The sequence below is a fragment of the Euleptes europaea genome, chromosome 7, assembly GCF_029931775.1.
Source record: "Euleptes europaea isolate rEulEur1 chromosome 7, rEulEur1.hap1, whole genome shotgun sequence".
Classification (NCBI taxonomy): domain Eukaryota; kingdom Metazoa; phylum Chordata; class Lepidosauria; order Squamata; family Sphaerodactylidae; genus Euleptes; species Euleptes europaea.
Window position 1 is genome coordinate 49,498,571 of NC_079318.1, and position 18,142 is coordinate 49,516,712.

Here is an 18,142-nt window from a genome sequence, read left to right on the forward strand (position 1 = left end):
GAAAGTGGGCCTGCACCACATAAAAAAGTGGCACAGGACCACCACCATCCCGGAAGGTGTTCCCAGGGTAAAATTGGGTTTGGAAGCTGCCTAATGGCAGCTCCATCCCCCAGAATGCTCCACGCTGCCACCACGGTCCAGGGGGGCTGGTGTAAGTGGCACTATACCAGCATCCTTCCAGTTTGCACAGCACAAGAGCCACGGAAGCTGGTGTAGGGGTCACACCGGCTCCTAAGAGCATTTGATTTCTTAGTAGTGGTTCTTCAGTGGGATAAAATAATAATGATAACGTTTGCAAATCATCACCTTGTAACCTCTTTCCAAATTTCTGATGAAATTCCTCCTGCTGTATCCCCTACTTGGGTACATGAACTTTAACCTCTCTAGAGTGGTGATTGCTGTGACATGCTTGTACTTGGAAGTGCTATAGTGAGCACAAGAGCACAATGGGACATCATGAGGATCTTTTCAAACTTCTGTCATTTTAAGGGATTTTAATCTTGGTAAGAATTGTCACTTTACAATTAGAATTTGGATCTGATTAAAATTGCTCAAACTGTTGGACTTCCATTGATTTCCTGTGATTCATTTTTCTCACATTTGTGTCATCTGATTTTCATTTTAAAGGAATATGATTTATAATGACTGTCTTATAAGGGCAGTCATTATGAATTGAGTTGTGCATAGCTTTCCTTCACCTATGGGATTGCTGGGCAAACTCTTCAGCAGTGGGAAGGGTCTGATACTAAGAAACATTCTGTTCCCTGTTGCTGTCATATTGAGTGTCCCTTGGGACAGAAAGGTGGTATATACGCCTCTGTAAGTAAATAAAAATTATGCATCCAGTCAATTCTTCTATCATTTCCATGGCTGGAAACGCTTATGGTTAGATCCTATCAAACTATAATAGAGTGAGTTCATGGAAGGCGTGAACTCTGCCCCCCACCCCCAGCCATTCCTGATGGTTTAGACATGTTTAGGAAAAACGTAGTATGTGCTGTGGGGAGATGATAGCCAGAAGGAGAAATTATCAGAATTTTCCCATCTTTTTTGTGAGTTGTGTAGGACCTTGCATCAGATGTGGTGGCAGAATTTCTACCAGTTTTCCATGTCACTCCCGAGGGTCTTCCAATTCTCAGGAGCAGTTTTTCTAGAGATATAGGGAGCTACGGCGGGAAACAGTAAAAATACCTTCCAGTAAATTTGCTCCGCTTTATAATCGATGGAGTCCAACCATCACCTGTTGATTTCTCAGCATAGTACTCATAACACTTTTGGATTATGGTTCACATACTGTGCTAGGAATTTTTTTCCCCTTAAGCTGCCTCATCAGCCTAAGGCAGCAAGGTGGGGAAGGGAGAATGTACCAGTAAGGTTGTTGAAGAAGGTTCTAGAAAAGGAGCAGTTGTGAATAAATGAAGATCAAATGGATCCATGGCCTCTTCATAATAACTACTGCCAAGAGGCTTTACGGTACGCATAGCACTTACAGCTGACTGTATCGGATTAAACTGGTTGCTAAATTTACATTCGTAAATTGTTCCATATGACTTTTCACATTTATATGCATGGAAAAGACAGGATGAATAATTTCTTAATTGTATAGAGCTTTTAATGGTTTCAAGGGTTGAAAAAAAGATATTTTGCCTGTAGTATGTATTCTGTACACTTAAAATTCTTCTGCACAATTTATAACAATTATTTATGTTGCCTTTAGATTACTACGCCAGGCTCCTGCAGTAACAAGAAAGCCGTGCATTTGTCCCAGGAGTCTCATCACCATGAGTAAGCATCAGTGTCCGGCTTATCATAATTTCTACTGCTTACTTTAAATGTGTTTCTGTTTTTATGACATCTGGAATTTTACCTTAATTGTCCAGTACTATCTAAGCTATTTGGAGTTCACTTTAATCCACTGAAAGCACGTGTAGTTGTTCCCAAAATTGTCTTCTGGAAAAGTATTTGTAGATTAATTCCAAATGGCAGTATTAAGGTCTTCATTATACTGTTTCTTCATCTCTGTGGTATCTTCTAAATTATCATAAAATCAGAAGTGGAGGAAAGAGATTGTTTCTTGCTAATTTTTATGCTTTCAGTTTGCAAGTACCATGAAGGCACATTCTGATGTAGAGCTTATGATTGGAAGGAAGTGGACCCAGCCTACTTTCCAAAATTTGAGGGTGATTCTAAGAACAGTAGTAATTGACTGTATTCTGATATAGGCCAGTTGGCTCATACATTTCCGCTGACTGCTCAGTAAGACGGTCATACAAGAGTTCTATCAAATAGCTAGGTAATTTTCAGTAACCTGTGAGAGAATTTTATTTCCATATACCCAGTCAATAACTAATCATGAGTCTGGACAAATGAGAACTGATTGTCAAAAATTATCCAATAAACTTTTTTGTAAGGATTATGGTAGTGTAGTGGTTAAAGTATCAGACTATGGTCTGGGATAACTGGGTTCAGTCACTACTCTGCCATGGCAGCCTAACTGGGTGACTTTCGGCCAGTCATACATTCGCAGCCTAACCTTTCCTCGCAGGGTTATGATAAAGATTTTTTTAAAAGGTGAATGGAGAACCGTGTGACCTGCTTTGGGTCTGCCTTGGGTCCCAGTGTGAAGAAAGGCAAGGTATAAATTAAATAAATATAAATAAATAAATAAACGTAAGGTGAGGAAGGGGAATGGAGGGCATATATTGTAAAAATTTAGTCGGTGATTCAGTTATTTATATATTCTCTGCCTGCCTCAGTGAATCACAAATTAAGGCATTCTTTATTGATAGCCCATGTATCTTGCTGAATCAATGTTAGGTATATGTTACATATATTTGAAATGTTTTACTCAAATAAGAGCTTTGCATTCTGTATATATTTATAAATAAAATATATATTAAAAATGTCAGGTAGAGCATTGTTCAATCAAAGTTTAAACAGGTGTTGAATTTGCCCATTGAACTCAGTAGAACAAATGTGCTTTACCTTCAGTTATTGTACTGAAAATTACTTGGAGGCAAATTCCTTTTAAATCAGAGGTACTTTGATTTGTACTTCTGCTATGTGCTTAATGCCCCTTGTTGCTTCTTATGGCTCTTAAACTTTCAACGTGTCTCCTGTAGGTAGCTGATATTACTGCAATTGCTGCTTGTAACCTCTTGCAAGCTGCAGCAGCATGAGCCAATGCGTAGTGAACATAAAGAGCTAATCAAAATTGCCAAATGTACTAACACCAGCAAGCTATACTGACTGTTTAGTTTTGATCTGCAATGTACTGCAGCCTCAGTGCTGTTGACTTCCTCTAACCTGAAATGCGCCCTTGATGCCCAATCTTTTTTTGTTTCAAAGATACTAAATCTTGTGTGTTTCAAAATATTTTAATGAAGATTGAATGAATGAACAAATAAGTATATAGTCATCAACACTTTCATTGAGTTCTGATGATCATCAGCAATAAGAACTTTGGATTTTAGCAGCACAAACACAATAAAAAATGTATCCAAAGGCTACAGTATACAAAAAACTGCAGAATATATGGGACAATATTCTTTCAGATTGAGTTTGTGTATATTCACTTGCTTCTAAGCAGTAGAAATCTGCAGAATGAAATACATTCTTGCATTCCTGTGAAAGCTGCTATAGACCCTGAGAGTTCTGTAAAATATCCCATTTAAATAAATCATAGCCAAAGGCTACATTTTTCTGGTGGACAATAAAATACCCAAAAGCACACACAAGCTGGTCATATGACAGCTCGTGCTTCAGTTAGCTGTGTTACTTAATTTTTTTTTCTTTTTCTCCCATAGCCATTGGTTTAGCCCTGGGGCTAGGAAGGAACATAGCCAGGTAAGAGCCACTTTGATCAAGAACAATTTATTTCATATATTTGAAGGAATTTTAACCATCTCCTGTCCAGCAGAACAGGCCTCGGTTTATCAGATAAGGAGCAATATATGTCTCATTCTTGCTTAAAACTATTGAAAATATTTAACAAGCTGCTCAATACAAAATTTTGCTGACTCTCTACTGTTCTCCCAGCGATCATCAGCATCCTCATTCATTCTAATGAAGTTGCAGTGAATGAGGAAAGCTGTCAAAATCCCTGCACCCATATGTTCACAGAAATCTTTTGTGCACATCAAAGCTCGCATTTGCTAAAGAAGTCTCTGGATTGGCCTGAAAGCATTTCAAGTGGTTCTTATTTTGTCAGGCTAAAATTTAGTTTATCTTCATGAAAAGGGTTCATTCTTTAGAACCATATGAAAATCTGTAGATGGGCTTGAAAGTATGGATGTTAATTCAGAAGGACAGTTGTATAAGAAGCTTTTACAATATGTGGTCTCATTTTTAAATGTTCCCATTGTATTGTATGTGTGACAGTTTCAAAAATTTGTATTACCCTGTACAGTTTTCAGGACTATAACTGAAGTTCTTAAACAATGAAGTTAATAACACATCAGGAAGGATGGGGGAGCAAACAGTACAGGAAAGAGCAACATCTCCTGACTAAAGTGGGGCCACAGTTAAAACCAAGAGTATAAATTATATATACACACACACACACACACACACACACACACATATATATATATATATATATATATAATGTGTATATAATGTGTGTGTGTGTATATGTGTGTGTACACACACACACATTATATATACACACACATACACACACACACACACACACACACACATATATATATTAAAAGATCTTAATTATTGGCTATTCTAGGGTCACTTTTTTTTAGCATTTGCATTTGATAGAGTAGAGATTTTCTCTCAAATGATCACAAAATTTTGAAATATGGTGAACAATATTATGCCAGCTTTGCAAATAATGTTTTAAGGGATTATCACACATGTTCTGTTCCCTCCGCCTGCTTTGCTGGTGCTACTTTTTCCCCTCTTCTCATTGCTGCTATCATGATGCACAGTATACTTCTTCTCCCTCTGTTAGCCTCAGAAGTCTGCCACCCTTTCATTGCTAAAGGGAGAACCCCATCCCTGTCTGCACCTGGCGCATCATTGCTATGTCATGTGTACAGGCTGTTGTGCTGCTTTGTCTTCTAGTTTCTGAGGGTTCTGTCCCTTTGGACTAGAGAAAAGAATGCCAAATGCACCACATAATGGAGTCATAATGGTGGTTCACTTGGGTACTCAACTAGTGATATTTTCTGTTTGCCCCAGGCAAATGGTAAATTCCAAGGTTGGTGCCATACAAATAAACATTTCTACTTCTAGATTAATAAACTATATTATTTAATGCCGTATGTGACAAGGAGAATAAAGGAATCTGTATTATGAAGTAACATTATGAATGAAATGATGAACTTTTTCACGTGTGTTCATAAATATAAATGTGCAGTCGGGTGTACTACAGGAGAACAAGTACATAAACAAGAACAAAGCCTGTAGGCCAGCATATCAAAAACATTGGGCATACCTAATATTGCCACACACAGTTAAATATTTTGGGGTCCATCCTCATGATTAAGTGCAAAATTGTGGAGTCCTCAGTTATTAATTATTATTATGAGAGTTCTCCAAGGTGCATTTGCTTTTTTGCAACTGAAATGAAAAATCTGTAGAGCCTCCTCCCATCATTTTTTCTAAAAGCCATTAGTTGAGATTTCCATTAAGTAACGGTGCTGCAGTTTGCCTGTCTCATTTGCACACTAAATTTTGTTTAATTTTATTATTGTTAAAATAATCATCTTTTGCCCTGACCTGAATAGCTGAGGCTAGGCCTGATCTGGTCAGATCTCAGAAGCTAAGCAGGGTCAGCCTCGGTTAGTACTTAGATGGGAGACCACCAAGAAAGTTTAGGGTTGCTACACAGAGCCATGCAATGGCAAATCACCTCTGAAAATCTGTTGTCTTGAAAACCCTATGGTGTTGTGTAAGTCGGCTACAACTTGACGGCAAAAAAATAATAATCTTGTTATGTTTGTTTTTCTATATATAGCTATTTTATATAATCATTTAGCAGGCAATGGCACTCTGCTCTCACAGTTTACAAATGTTACAGTGCAATCTAAACAGAGTTTACCCTTCTAAAACCATTAAGAACATAAGAAGAGCCTTCTGGATCAGACCAGTGGTCCATCTAGTCCAGCATCCTCTTTCACACAGTGGCCAGTCAGTTACCCTAGAGGGTAAAGAGGGCATAGACGCTGTCTCCCAGCACTGGAATTCAGAGGTTTGCTGCCTCTGGGCATGGAAGATCCCTTCAGGCACTGTGGCTAGTACTCAATGATGAACTTGCCCTCCATGAATCTCTCTAACCCCCTTTTAAAGCAATCTATGCTCGTGGCCGTCACTCCCTCCCCCTGTCAGTGAATTCACGGTTTAATTACTTGTTGAGTAAAAAAGTATTTCCTTTTGTATGTTCTGAATGTATTTTCTCACAGTTTCATTGGGTGCCCCCGAGCTGAAATGTGAAGGCCCTGGGGGGCGGGGGATGGAAAAATTTAGAAAAAAAAGTTTATTTCCATTTTTTTCTGAGGCCCTGTTTTCAGTTTTTCCATTGAAAATTGAAAATTTGGGCGAGTACTGAAAAAATACTCCTGTGAAAGATTTTCTCTCTTAGAATAAGTAAAATAATTTCAAAGATAGGGTGGGCATGCCATATGCTCTTAAATCCAAGATGCATTTCTGTGCCTAGAAGGATACCTAATCTTATGAGGGGAGCATGTAGGGCTTTAATTGCTTTTCAGCCATTGCATGCCTTCTGTTGTCCTTTTGAGCTTGCTCTTCCCTTGCGGTTGACCTCTTCCCCTCTCCCTCAGACCACTGTAACACATACACCGACAGGCTGGGTAACGAGTAGCATAGAGCCCTACCTTGCCAGAGGGGGGGGGAGATCAGAAGGAGATAGAGCAGAAACATCAGAGGAAAACTTCGAAAGTTCCTTTAGAAACTGAGCTCTCTCTAACCAGACAGCAAAAATTAACGTATGTGCTAAGATAGCATAGAGTGCATCAGTTTGCAGTTTTTTTCTCAAGTATTGGATATATTTGCAGTTTTCTTATAGAAAACTAAGGCATTTATATAGGACATGTCTTCTTATCTTGTGATTGTCTTTGGTAGGGTACCTTGTCAAAAGCCTTTTGGAAGTCCAAGTATATGTCTATCAGATTGTCCTTGTCCCCATGCATGTTAACCTGCTCAAAACACTCTAGGAGGCTGGTGATTGCAGGACTTCCCTTTGCAGAAGCCATGTTGATTTTCCCTCAACAGACTTTGTTCCTCAATATGATTAACAATTCTCTCTCTAATAATAGTTTCTGCTAATTTATTTGGAACACATGTTAGGCTAACTGGCTGGCCTGTACTTTTCTGGATCCCCTCTCGACCTCTTTTTTAAAAATTGGGGTGACATTTGCTATTTTCCAGTCATCCAGCGCAGAGGCCAATTTTAGTGACAAGCTACGTATACTTGTTAGTAGATCAACAATTTCATATTTGAGTTCTTTAAGAGCCCTTAAGTGTATGCCATCTGGACCTGCAGACTTACTTGTTTTCAGTTTGCCTAGTAGTCCTAGAACATCTCTCATCGCTTCAATTTAACTCAGCTCTTCAGACTTCCTTCCCAAAAACAGTGGCTGTGGCATCAGTATGTGGCACAAATTATCCACAATGAAAACAGATGCCAAGAATTCATTTAATTTCTCTGCCATCTCCCCATCTTCCTTGAGAAATCTTTTTATTACTTTGTTATTAAAAGACCCAACTACCTCTCCAGCTGGTTTCCTGCTCTTAATATACTTGAAGAAATGCTTATTAACTTCCACACAGAAGGGTATAATTCTGGTTAGGGTAGCACTGTCAGTCTATGCCACACTCCATAAATACAGTGAAAGACTGGATGCATACTACGGTGTGTTCAGATGCTAGTTTTTGTACTGTTATTATAGTATTTTCCAATAGATAATATTTATTCATTCTTATAACAATTCTATAATATACGTCATTGGTGTTTCTATACTTCAGACTTTATTGAAGGTGATGTGAGATTTGAACTTGTGTCTCTTACAACATGGATGTAAAATGAAATGAGATCATATTTTTGATATTCAATGAGTTATTTAAGTTTTAAAATTAAACAATGTAATTCAGCAGTTTATCCTACTAGATGTCCTACTGGACATGTAGACTATGGGTGTGTATTTGGTTAAAGCTGAACTGAAACCCAATAGCTTTTTGGTATTTAGGGGGAGGTTTACCAGTAAAAAAAATGGCAGCAATTAAGGAGAACCAAAAAAAGCGGACCCTGAATAATGCCTATTTTTTCTGCATTATTTGGGGCTGCTTTGGCACCATCACCATTCCCCCCCTCCTCCCCCCTCCCTGCTTGCTTACCTGAGTCAGATTGCCATTTCCTTCCATCTCTAAACTCCATGTGGAGGTCGGAAGTGGCAAGCAGCAGCGATCTGAACGCCCCAGTGTTCAGATTCCCAATGCCTGCCACCTTCATACTGCACGTGGAGGTTAGAAGTGGCAAGCAGCAGCAATCTGAACGCCCTAACGTTCAGATCCCTGCTGCCTGCCGCCTCCAAATTGCATATGGAGTCAGAAGTGGCAAGCAACGGAGGTCTAAATGTCCTAGCATGCAGACCCCCCTTGCCTGCCACCTCCAAATTGCATGTGGAAGTTGGAAGCAGCAAGTAGCAGTGATCTGAACGCCCCAGCATTCACATCCTTCTGCCTGCCACCTCCACACTCCACATGGAGGTCAAAAGTGACAAGCAGTGGTGATCTGAATGCCCCAGCAGCGCAAAACTAAACATTCAGCTCTGCGTTGCCTATTTTTCAGGTTTAGGGGGGGGGGGATTGAAGAAGCCAAATACGTTATGTTTGGTTTTTTGGATTTTTTTGAAAAATTCCAGGTTTATTATACTTGAACCCAAAAAATACAAGGGGGAAAGAGGTGCACAGCCCTAATCTGGACACCTCAGAAGACAAAAGAAACAAGGATCCATATCAAATATGAGGTTTTACTGTGTTGTCATTTCAACAAATGCATTATGGATAGATTACTTCAGGACTGTCAAGCTCAATGCTGAAGAAATGTTGTACAGAAAGCATAACAAAACTCAAGGGTACTTATTTCCAAATGTTGGCTTAGTTTTTCATTTTTCTCCATGTTTTATGTAGCTCCAACTCCTGCGAGACAACCGATCAGAGAGAGGACACAAGAAAAACAGCTCTGTGAAAACAGCAAGCAGGTGAGCTTTTAATGTACACTGTAGTTGATAATTTAAATGGCATTTTGATTCCAAGCCAGTATTTTGCCAGATAGATTTAGATATTTGTAGACAAGCAGAGAGACTGTACCTATCTGACAGTGTCCAATCAGGACTTTCAAAATTGCCACTGTTTCCACCTCTTCTGCCCCTCGAATCCTCAAAATTGACCAACTGAGCACAGATATTACTGAATACTTGTCATGTTTGGAAGAAGCATCATACTGCATATACAATAAAATGTGTCTGGATTCTTTGTGTGTTTTTATTTTTTCTGTAATTTGGGCATGTAATACAAGCTACATTGCTTAGATTCTTCTCAATTGATTTTCACACCTGGAATAGCTGCTTGGTAATTCTAACAACCAAAGTTTAAAATCCACACTCCTTCACCAAAATTAAAAGCAGTTGATCTGCGTATCACATTTGTTTCTCAGACATCCCTTCATTTGTTTTTTATTCAGAGCTTTAGAAATGAAAGTTGCAGTTTGAGTAGACCCCATGGCTAACAAATCTATTACCCAGCTGATTTTTCAAAAATATTTCTCTCAAGAGAAACTGATAACGGTTCCAAAGGGCAAGAAACATTAAAGAAAAATATAATGCAAATGTAAATTTGTGATGTATTACACTTTTATTTAAACAAAGATTGTTGGGTTTTTTGCATTTTCTTGACACAAGTAGCCTGATTAATGTCTGGCTTTTTTGATGTTATTTATGTATAATTTAATCAATATATTTATATAGTTCTTAATTTTAGGATGTAATATAACTAGTAACTAGCTGTTGTTAAAAATTGGTGAGGACACCATTGGGAAGGCTGAGAGCAAAAACTTTAATTTTCCCCGTGGTAGTGAGCCTTTTCCCACCAGGATGGAGGGGAAAGGCATTCTATTTCCATCTGAATGGAGCTTGTTCATTTTCTTTTGATGCTAAAGATTACTATATTTTGTTACCCAGATGTGACAAATAGAATTACAGCTGCTCCTTATTTGATCTTCTAAAGAGGCAAAGATGGGCAAGAGTTATGCCTGCTCCCTTTTTCCCACCATGTCATCTGTTGTTTAGGAAGGGAGTCCTAATTTGCAGTAGATAGAAAATTATTTGTCACATTGCAGGTTTGCCAAAAATAAATGAAACCATTAATTACTACATTTTTGAGCAGCTGTTAATAGATTGGGGTAGAAAAACTGTGCATTATTTCTTACTGGTTAATTACCAGAACTATAATTGTTTAATGTGACTTTTTTAGGAAATAATGACAGCACCAAAGAAATGAACTCCTGTCTGACTGTGTATGAAATTAACACATACCTTAATAGCAATATGCCTAGTGGTTTTATTTGAGTAAAAAGAAGCAAAAAGCTGCCACCCATTTTTCTTTCTACCTCAGCATAGTCAATCCAGAGAACTATTTGAAGTCAAAGTTTGAGTTGAGAAGTCAAGCACTTGGGGAATTGGAATGCAGGGAATCTGCAGGTAAGAAGCGCAGAGGCTAGGACAGGAATTAGCACGCAGCCAGGCGGAGGTCTGGAACAAGACTAGAGCCACATAGGCAAATCCAGGATCTGGATATTGCCTAGGAAAAGACTACCTGCCAGACCTGTATTTCATGGCTAGGTCAGGAGGATCCAGTGGGCTAAATGGATTGGGGAAAGGATAGAGCCTTGCTATCTTTCAGAGTTTTATCCTACCCTTCCTCCCAGGAGGTCAGAGCACCAGAATGAATCTTCCCCTCCTCTGTTTGATTATCACAACTACCTTGTGAGATAGGTTAGGCTGAAAGAGACTGGCTGGACCAAGTTCATCCTGTGGTGATGGACTCGGAGAGCCATAATATCTCCTTCAACTTCCATTTTGCATCCTTCAGTGACTTACCACAAGAAGCATCAACAGGCAGGATGATCTTGCTGTTTTAGTATCTCTATGTGAGGGAATACTCTGAATGCTGATGTTCTTGATATATAGGTGTGAGGCGAAGCTGAGCTTGGCGAGTGAAATAAATGTTTTTATTTTTAAAAATGTTAAGTAGAACTCAGGATTCTATCACAAGCCTTCACACTAACAAATATAGTCCTCTGGAAACTAAATTTCCCCGTTCCTACCAAACTAGTAATAATCTCAGCGTTCTTGATCAGACTTTTTGTCAGATGTAACCCATAGATAACAATATGGACCCAACTGCTTCACTGCAAATTTAGGTCATCAGTTATTGTCTAACAGTTTTTTGTTGAATTTCCTTAAAACTCTTGAGCACTGGATGGCCATCCAAGGGAGGAGAATTGTACTTTCATGGTAGATCAGAGAGCTCATGCACACTTTTATCATCTTAAGCAGCATTTCATAGTCTGGAAAGACTGAGAGTTATGCAGCAACCTTACTCTGTGTATTAAGTACAGCTTCTTCTCATGACAAGCAGAAGTATTTTACAGCTGTGATATAATTTAAGAGAACTATCAAAGTTTGTTTCGTCTCTAACAAAACATTACAACCCAAAAGAGGCTTTAGAGTTGTCAAAGTTCTCTCTAATGCTTGAGGGAAAGCTCCAGTTTGCAAGGTCATTAGGCAATCTACAACTCTGTGATGTTTACTTAACTAACACCACAGATGAGCAGTTCTCATTCTTCATTGTCCTATATGAAGAACTTAATTCAATATCTCTCAATGTGGTGATGGTCTTCTGTCTTTCATAACAACTTCATCATCTCCATCAATTTGTGCTATATAGAACAGTGATTCCTTTGCCAAGAGGACTGTACATCATAAGTGAAAGAAAACTGTTTTCTCTTGAAATTTCTGAATCCGAAGACAATGATATCCAAGTATATTCTTCACTAGATTTGAACAATATCTCCTATTCTGATTTGCTCCTTACCATTAGTTGATACTTTTTAACAAAAATTGAATTCATCATTTGAAGTACTTCTAAAACCAAATAAAGACCTAAACCAGAGCTAACCCTTGCATACAAAATGATATTTGCAAGGATGGGGTTTATTAGAAGGATTTGGACAATTTCTTTTTCTTGGTGTACTCATATTTTGGGCCTGGGCATTGTGCACATTGTGCTCTGATCATGTTAGTTTATTAACCAACAGATTTTTGTTACCTTTGACTTGTTTGGGCAACGAAATATTGGTTTGGATTTGCCTTTGTCTAGTTGATATACTTTTGATCAATTCCAACTCATGCCCAATTATATTACATTGCATTAACATAATTCAACAGATGTTGATATTTAAATGCTTTCTGGCATTCACATCTTGGACAGCTGTCTTAGAGCTTGGGGAAAAGGCAAACATTTAGAGTTAAATGCTGAACATATGCTTAAATTACTAATTAGAAGCAAGAAAAAACAATGCATTATCCTTTCTGAGGACAGTAAGACCCTAATACAGATATTTTAAAATCCTTTTTGTTTGGCATAAAGTTCATGAGTCTCTTGAGGCAAGATGGTGTTACATGTTTAAAAATAACTGTATTGTCAGATCATTTTCTAGCAGGTTTTATTTAAAAATGATTCCAACTTGCTTATTGCAGGTAAATCTTTGACAGCCTGAGAATTTGAATAAGGTTTGGAACAGCTAGGAGGTGTTAGAGTACTGTGTATGGTGATGAGAAAATGTATTGGCAAGAGAGATGCATTTTTTCCTCGTTCTCAGTCACATTGTGTTAGTATTCCATATAAAACAAATGTGTCACCATTAAAGCCCCAATCTTAACATACTGGCATTATATGAAAGGAGTTTGACAGGGCTGGATTGTTCTATCACATCTGTTTAACATTTAATTTTCTAAAAAATGGCCATAGCTTTTGTTGGTTGATACAAAAACATTGTCAGTGGTGTGAAAGCAGATGTTGTAATATGTGTTATGCTGATGATGTCATTGCTATAGATAAGCCCGAGGAAAGGCTTCAGAAGTCGACAAGCAAATAGTTGAATTCACCGTAAAATTCTGATCACGCCTGTCTAGTTCAAAATGGACACACATGTATATTCTCAATTGGTATTGAAAACTGTATTTAAAGGAGGAGAAGGGCATAGATAGCCTCTTTTAAGTAGAAATGCAGCTGAAAATTGCTTGACAGATTATACTGTATTATTTTCATATGTATCCCAAACTCCCACCAAGATCTGTGTAGCGGACCTAAGGAATGGGTTAATCTGAAAGGCACTGATTCACCGAAGACCATCCAGTGAGCTTGATCATTTTAGGTTTAAATGTCGGCACTCCCAAGCACAATGCTCAAGCCTGTGTACTCCATGGTGTGCTATAATGATTATTAAAACAAAGTTTAGATGCACGTGGTCAAGATTGTAGTACTACTGGCCAACACTTTGTTATAATTGAAAATGTTAATAATTTTGAAGTTTCTGAGGAATGCACAGCTAAAGGTTGTGTGAAAACTTGCTATTTTCGCTGTTTGTGAGTTCAGCCGAGAGTCTCTAACAGATGTTTTAGTCCTACTGAAATGTCTTTATTGCCCATTATGTAAAACAGGACTTGAACACTCCTAACTTTAAAAAGCAATCTAAATTCTAACTATATAAATCAAATGTTTGCTGGATAAATGTATTTACTTACTTCATTTCTACCCTGCCATTCTCCCCACTGGGGTCCCTAAGTGGCCTCCTTCTCTCCTCCATTGTGTCCTCACAACAACCCTGTGAAGTTTGTTAGGCTGAGAGTATGTGCCTGGCCCAAGGTAAACCAGCAAGCTTCCATGGCAGAATGCGGGATTTGAACCTTGGTCTCCCATACCCTATTAAAACATCCTATTCCACCACACTGGCTATCTTACTTATGAATAGGCTACCTTTCTCTCTGACATTCAAGGCAGATTACAATGCAATAAGAACAGTATAAAATATAATAGAGTGGATTAAAAACAGTGTAAGACATGATATAAAAATGCAAAAACTAGAGTACAGAAATTAGACAGCAATTCAGTAAAAAAACAAGAGCAGGCATACGATGAACAGTGCCGTAAACTCCAGGCCTTTGTCCTTTTGTACAAGCATCCTCCTAATTCCACTTTACTCTAGCCCTACGCCCTTTATAAAAATGTCCTCCACAATTCAGGTTTATTTTAAATTATTATGAGAGTGTGACTGATAATATTTGGTTTATAACAGGGTTAATGGAAATGCTTTGTTTTGAGATGTGTATTTACAATACATATGACTGTTGTGGCTTAAAATTGTAGAATAAAGCAAAGGCAGCATGATGTAGTGGTTAAGAGCGGTAGTTTGGAGTGGTGTACTCTGGTCTGGAGAACCGGGTATGATTCCCCACTCCTCCACAGGAGCGGCAGACGCTAATCTGGCGAACTGGATTTGTTTCCCCACTCCTACACATGAAGCCAGCTGGGTGACCTTGGGCTAGTCATACTCTCTCAGCCCCACCTACCTCACTGTTGTGTCTGTTGTGGGGAGGGGAAAGGAAGGTGATTGTAAGCCAGTTTGAATCTTCCTTAAATGATAAAGTCGGCATATAAAAACCAACTCTTCTTCTTCTTCCGATACATGACACTATTGCACATTTCGAGAGAGGTGTATGAAGCAGAATTCTCGAGAGCATATACAAGCCACACTTGCACACTTTACACGTAAACTGACTAGATCTTTGTCTAGACCAAGCCTCCAGATTACCTCCACATTACCCAAGCCTCCAGATGCATCCCTCTTGGTTCTGAACCAGTGCTTTGAGGCTGTGCTCGGGCGGCTAAGGCAGAACAAGCTGTGAAGTTGCGTCCAGCTGAGATGGAGGTAATGCTGGTTGGGGAAGGCTGATGTTCATGGGGATTGAATCCACTTGTCCTAGATGGTTAAGAGTTTGGGAATGCTCAGGGACCCTGCCTTGCTGTCTGAAAAGCCGACCGACATGGTGGCCAGGAGCACCTTTATCAGCTGCATCTGATTAACCAACTGATTACCTAGACTCAGCTGTCCTGGCCACAGTGATCTGGCCATGCTTCTGTAACCTCATGGTTGGATTACAGCAATCCACTCTGTGAGGGGGCTGCCTTTGAAGACAACCCAGAAACTACAACTGGTCAAGAATGCAGCAGCCCAACTGTTATCAGGGGCTAGCCACTGGGAACATATGTTGCCCATTTTGAAATGGCTAAATTGGCTACCAGTTTGTTTCCAAGTTCATTTCAAGGTGCTGATTATGACCTGAAGGTCTTTCACCATCTGGAACCACATATTAGAAGGCCTCTCTCCTTCCACCTGTCCCTGTGCACCAACTATGGTCTTCAGGCAGCCATTTTTTGTGTATTCCGCCCAAGAGTAGCCTGTCTGGCATCAACCAGAGCCAGGGCCTTTTTGATCATGGCTCCCGTTCTGTGGAATGGGCTTTCTGAAGAGGTGAAGGGGGAGCTCCCTCCTTGTTGATCTTCAGTAGCCACTGCAACCCTTGCTTGCAGGGCTTTTGAGGGGGTTTTCATGGCAGGTATCTTTTTGGGGGAGGGAAGGAGAAATTGAGGGGTAGTTATTTAATTCTGGTTTTAATTGGAATTTTTGTAACCTATTGTAAGCCACCTTGAACCACAAGGAAAGGTAGGGTATAGGTGCTTTAATAAATAAATGACAAAGCAGGGTTTATTTCTATGGGAATGAGCCTGGGGCCTTCAGCTCACATGTTTCCTGTCCTCACACAAGGCTCAGAAATGAACCATTTCCACTTAACATGGCAAACCATTTGTCCTACAACTCAGTATTCTAAACTACAGCTTAATATTTGCTTGTAGGAAAGAGAACAAACCAGAGTTTCTGAATTGGATAAAACCTGCAAAAGCAAAAATGAGTCCAGGAGGGACAAAATGAACAAGCCTGACAATCTGCCAGGCTTGTTCCTCTAATGACAGGCCATGGTTTGCCATTACATGTACACATGTAATGTGTGTACATTGTCATTGTATTTCCGATGACAGAGCACTGTAATTAGTGTACTATCAGAAATGCCATCCACTTGCTCCTTTGGGGTTTCTTGAAGCCATTGGTGGTAGTGCTTGTAGGCGAAATGTGAGCTTTTAAAGCGACTAGTCCCTGCCATTTCTTGCTAAGTACATTTGGATGGATTTGAATATCCGACAAAGCATTAGCCCCTACTATGCAGCCTTCATAAGGGATTTCATGCTCTTCCCGCTTTCCAGCCCCAGAATTGTGGAAAACAGTTTACACTTTGCCAAGATAGCAGCTGTCAGAAATGTCTGATATCTGTAGACATTAGAAGTGAAACTAGCATTACATGCAGACACTGACTGCTCACACCACTGCCAGGCAACAATGCTATAAAGTTTGCTATGAAAGATGTGTGAGATTTCTGACACTAATTTAGCTGAACAGCCAGATAAGTAAGAGATGAAAATTCAACATTGGGGAACCCTCCTTTTTCTGAATTTTCCTACACAACTGCTTAATTTAAGTATGAAATTTAATCTCCTCCCAAAATTAACAAGGAGCCCATAGGTGCCTGAGAAAATGTCTTATTATTGGCCTACCCTGAGTATGAAACATCCAAGTTAGGTTTTAGTTCATTGTAAAGCTTGCATACAGGGAGGTACAGTGGACAGACACCCACAGCAACAAGATACTCTGTAGGGCATAAAATGAGAGAGTGTATGGCCAAGCTAGGTGGGATTACAATTTCTTCTTATGATCACAAGAAATTTTAGTTTAAATTTTAAAGCAATTTAGCAAGCAAGCCAGAGTGCACTGGACATGTCAAGGGTAGTCCACCAGCATGGTGTAGTGGTTGAGAGTGGCAGACTCTAATCTGCAGAACCGGGTTTGATTCCCCACTCCTCCACATAAAGCCTGCTGGGTGACCTTGGGCTAGTCACAGCTCTTGCAGAACTCTCTCAACCTCACCTACCTAACAAGGTGCCTGTTATGGGGAAAGGAAGGGAATGTTACTGTAAGCCACTTTGAGACTCCTTAAGGTAGAGAAAAAAAGGTAAAGGTAGTCCCCTGTGCAAGCACCGGGTCATTCCTGACCCATGGGGTGATGTCACATCCCCACGTTTACTAGGCAGACTATGTTTATGGCGTGGTTTGCCATTGCCTTCCCCAGTCATCTACACTTTACCCCCAGCAAGCTGGGTACTCATTTCACCGACCTCAGAAGGATGGAAGGCTGAGTGGACCTTGAGCCGGCTACCTGAAACCGACTTCCATCGGGATCGAACTCGGGTTGTGAGCAGAGCTTTTGACTGCAGTACTGCAGCTTACCACTTTGTGCCATGGGGCTCTTTCTTGCGCCACAGAAGAGCAGGGTATAAAAACCTATTCTTCTTCCAGGGATTGAGTGTACTTTTTGGGTCACTTAAATACAGAGGTACTGTAGAAACATTGCTTATGAATCAGATGGGGAACCAAAACAAGCTCCACATGGGCTCCAGTGTCCAATTGGCTAACTTCAGCTATCCATAGGGAGTGTCATGATATCTCTGGGCTGAAAGTTGCCTGTCATTCCAAAGATACTGCACACAAACACTGCACATGCTCCTGTTTTGCAGTATAGCATCTAACAAGTAATGCAGGGAGGTGTCGTCTGGTTATATCCTCTCAATAAATTGTGGATTTTCTACCTTTCAATTGAAGCAGTTGTGGTAACTGCCTCAGAGTTATTCTGTGAACAAAAATCCATTATGTGAATGGCAGTAGAAGGGCACAGTATATCATCATATGGGCTGCACATATAACATGAGGAAGACTGTCTATTTTTGCATCAGTAATTTTAGAATTATAGGATAATATAACAAGACAATTCTGCATTTCAAGGAACTTGTTCTATATCAACCATCTCAGTCTTTAGCCATTTTAATTTCCTTTCCCATGTTTTTTGCCCCCGCAGAAAACAAATCTTCACTGCTCTCATGG

General features: G+C 39.6%; 1 protein-coding gene across 1 annotated transcript in view; it reads left to right on the forward strand.

The window, feature by feature from the left end:
- The window catches only part of GPATCH2 (G-patch domain containing 2), a 113,797-nt gene that overhangs the window by 69,727 nt on the left and 25,928 nt on the right, over nt 1-18,142 (forward strand). Inside the window, exons 6-8 of the mRNA XM_056852630.1 lie at nt 1,718-1,785; nt 3,807-3,846; nt 9,163-9,233. Coding sequence (XP_056708608.1) covers nt 1,718-1,785; nt 3,807-3,846; nt 9,163-9,233 — 179 coding nt within the window. The remainder of the gene's footprint in view (nt 1-1,717; nt 1,786-3,806; nt 3,847-9,162; nt 9,234-18,142) is intronic.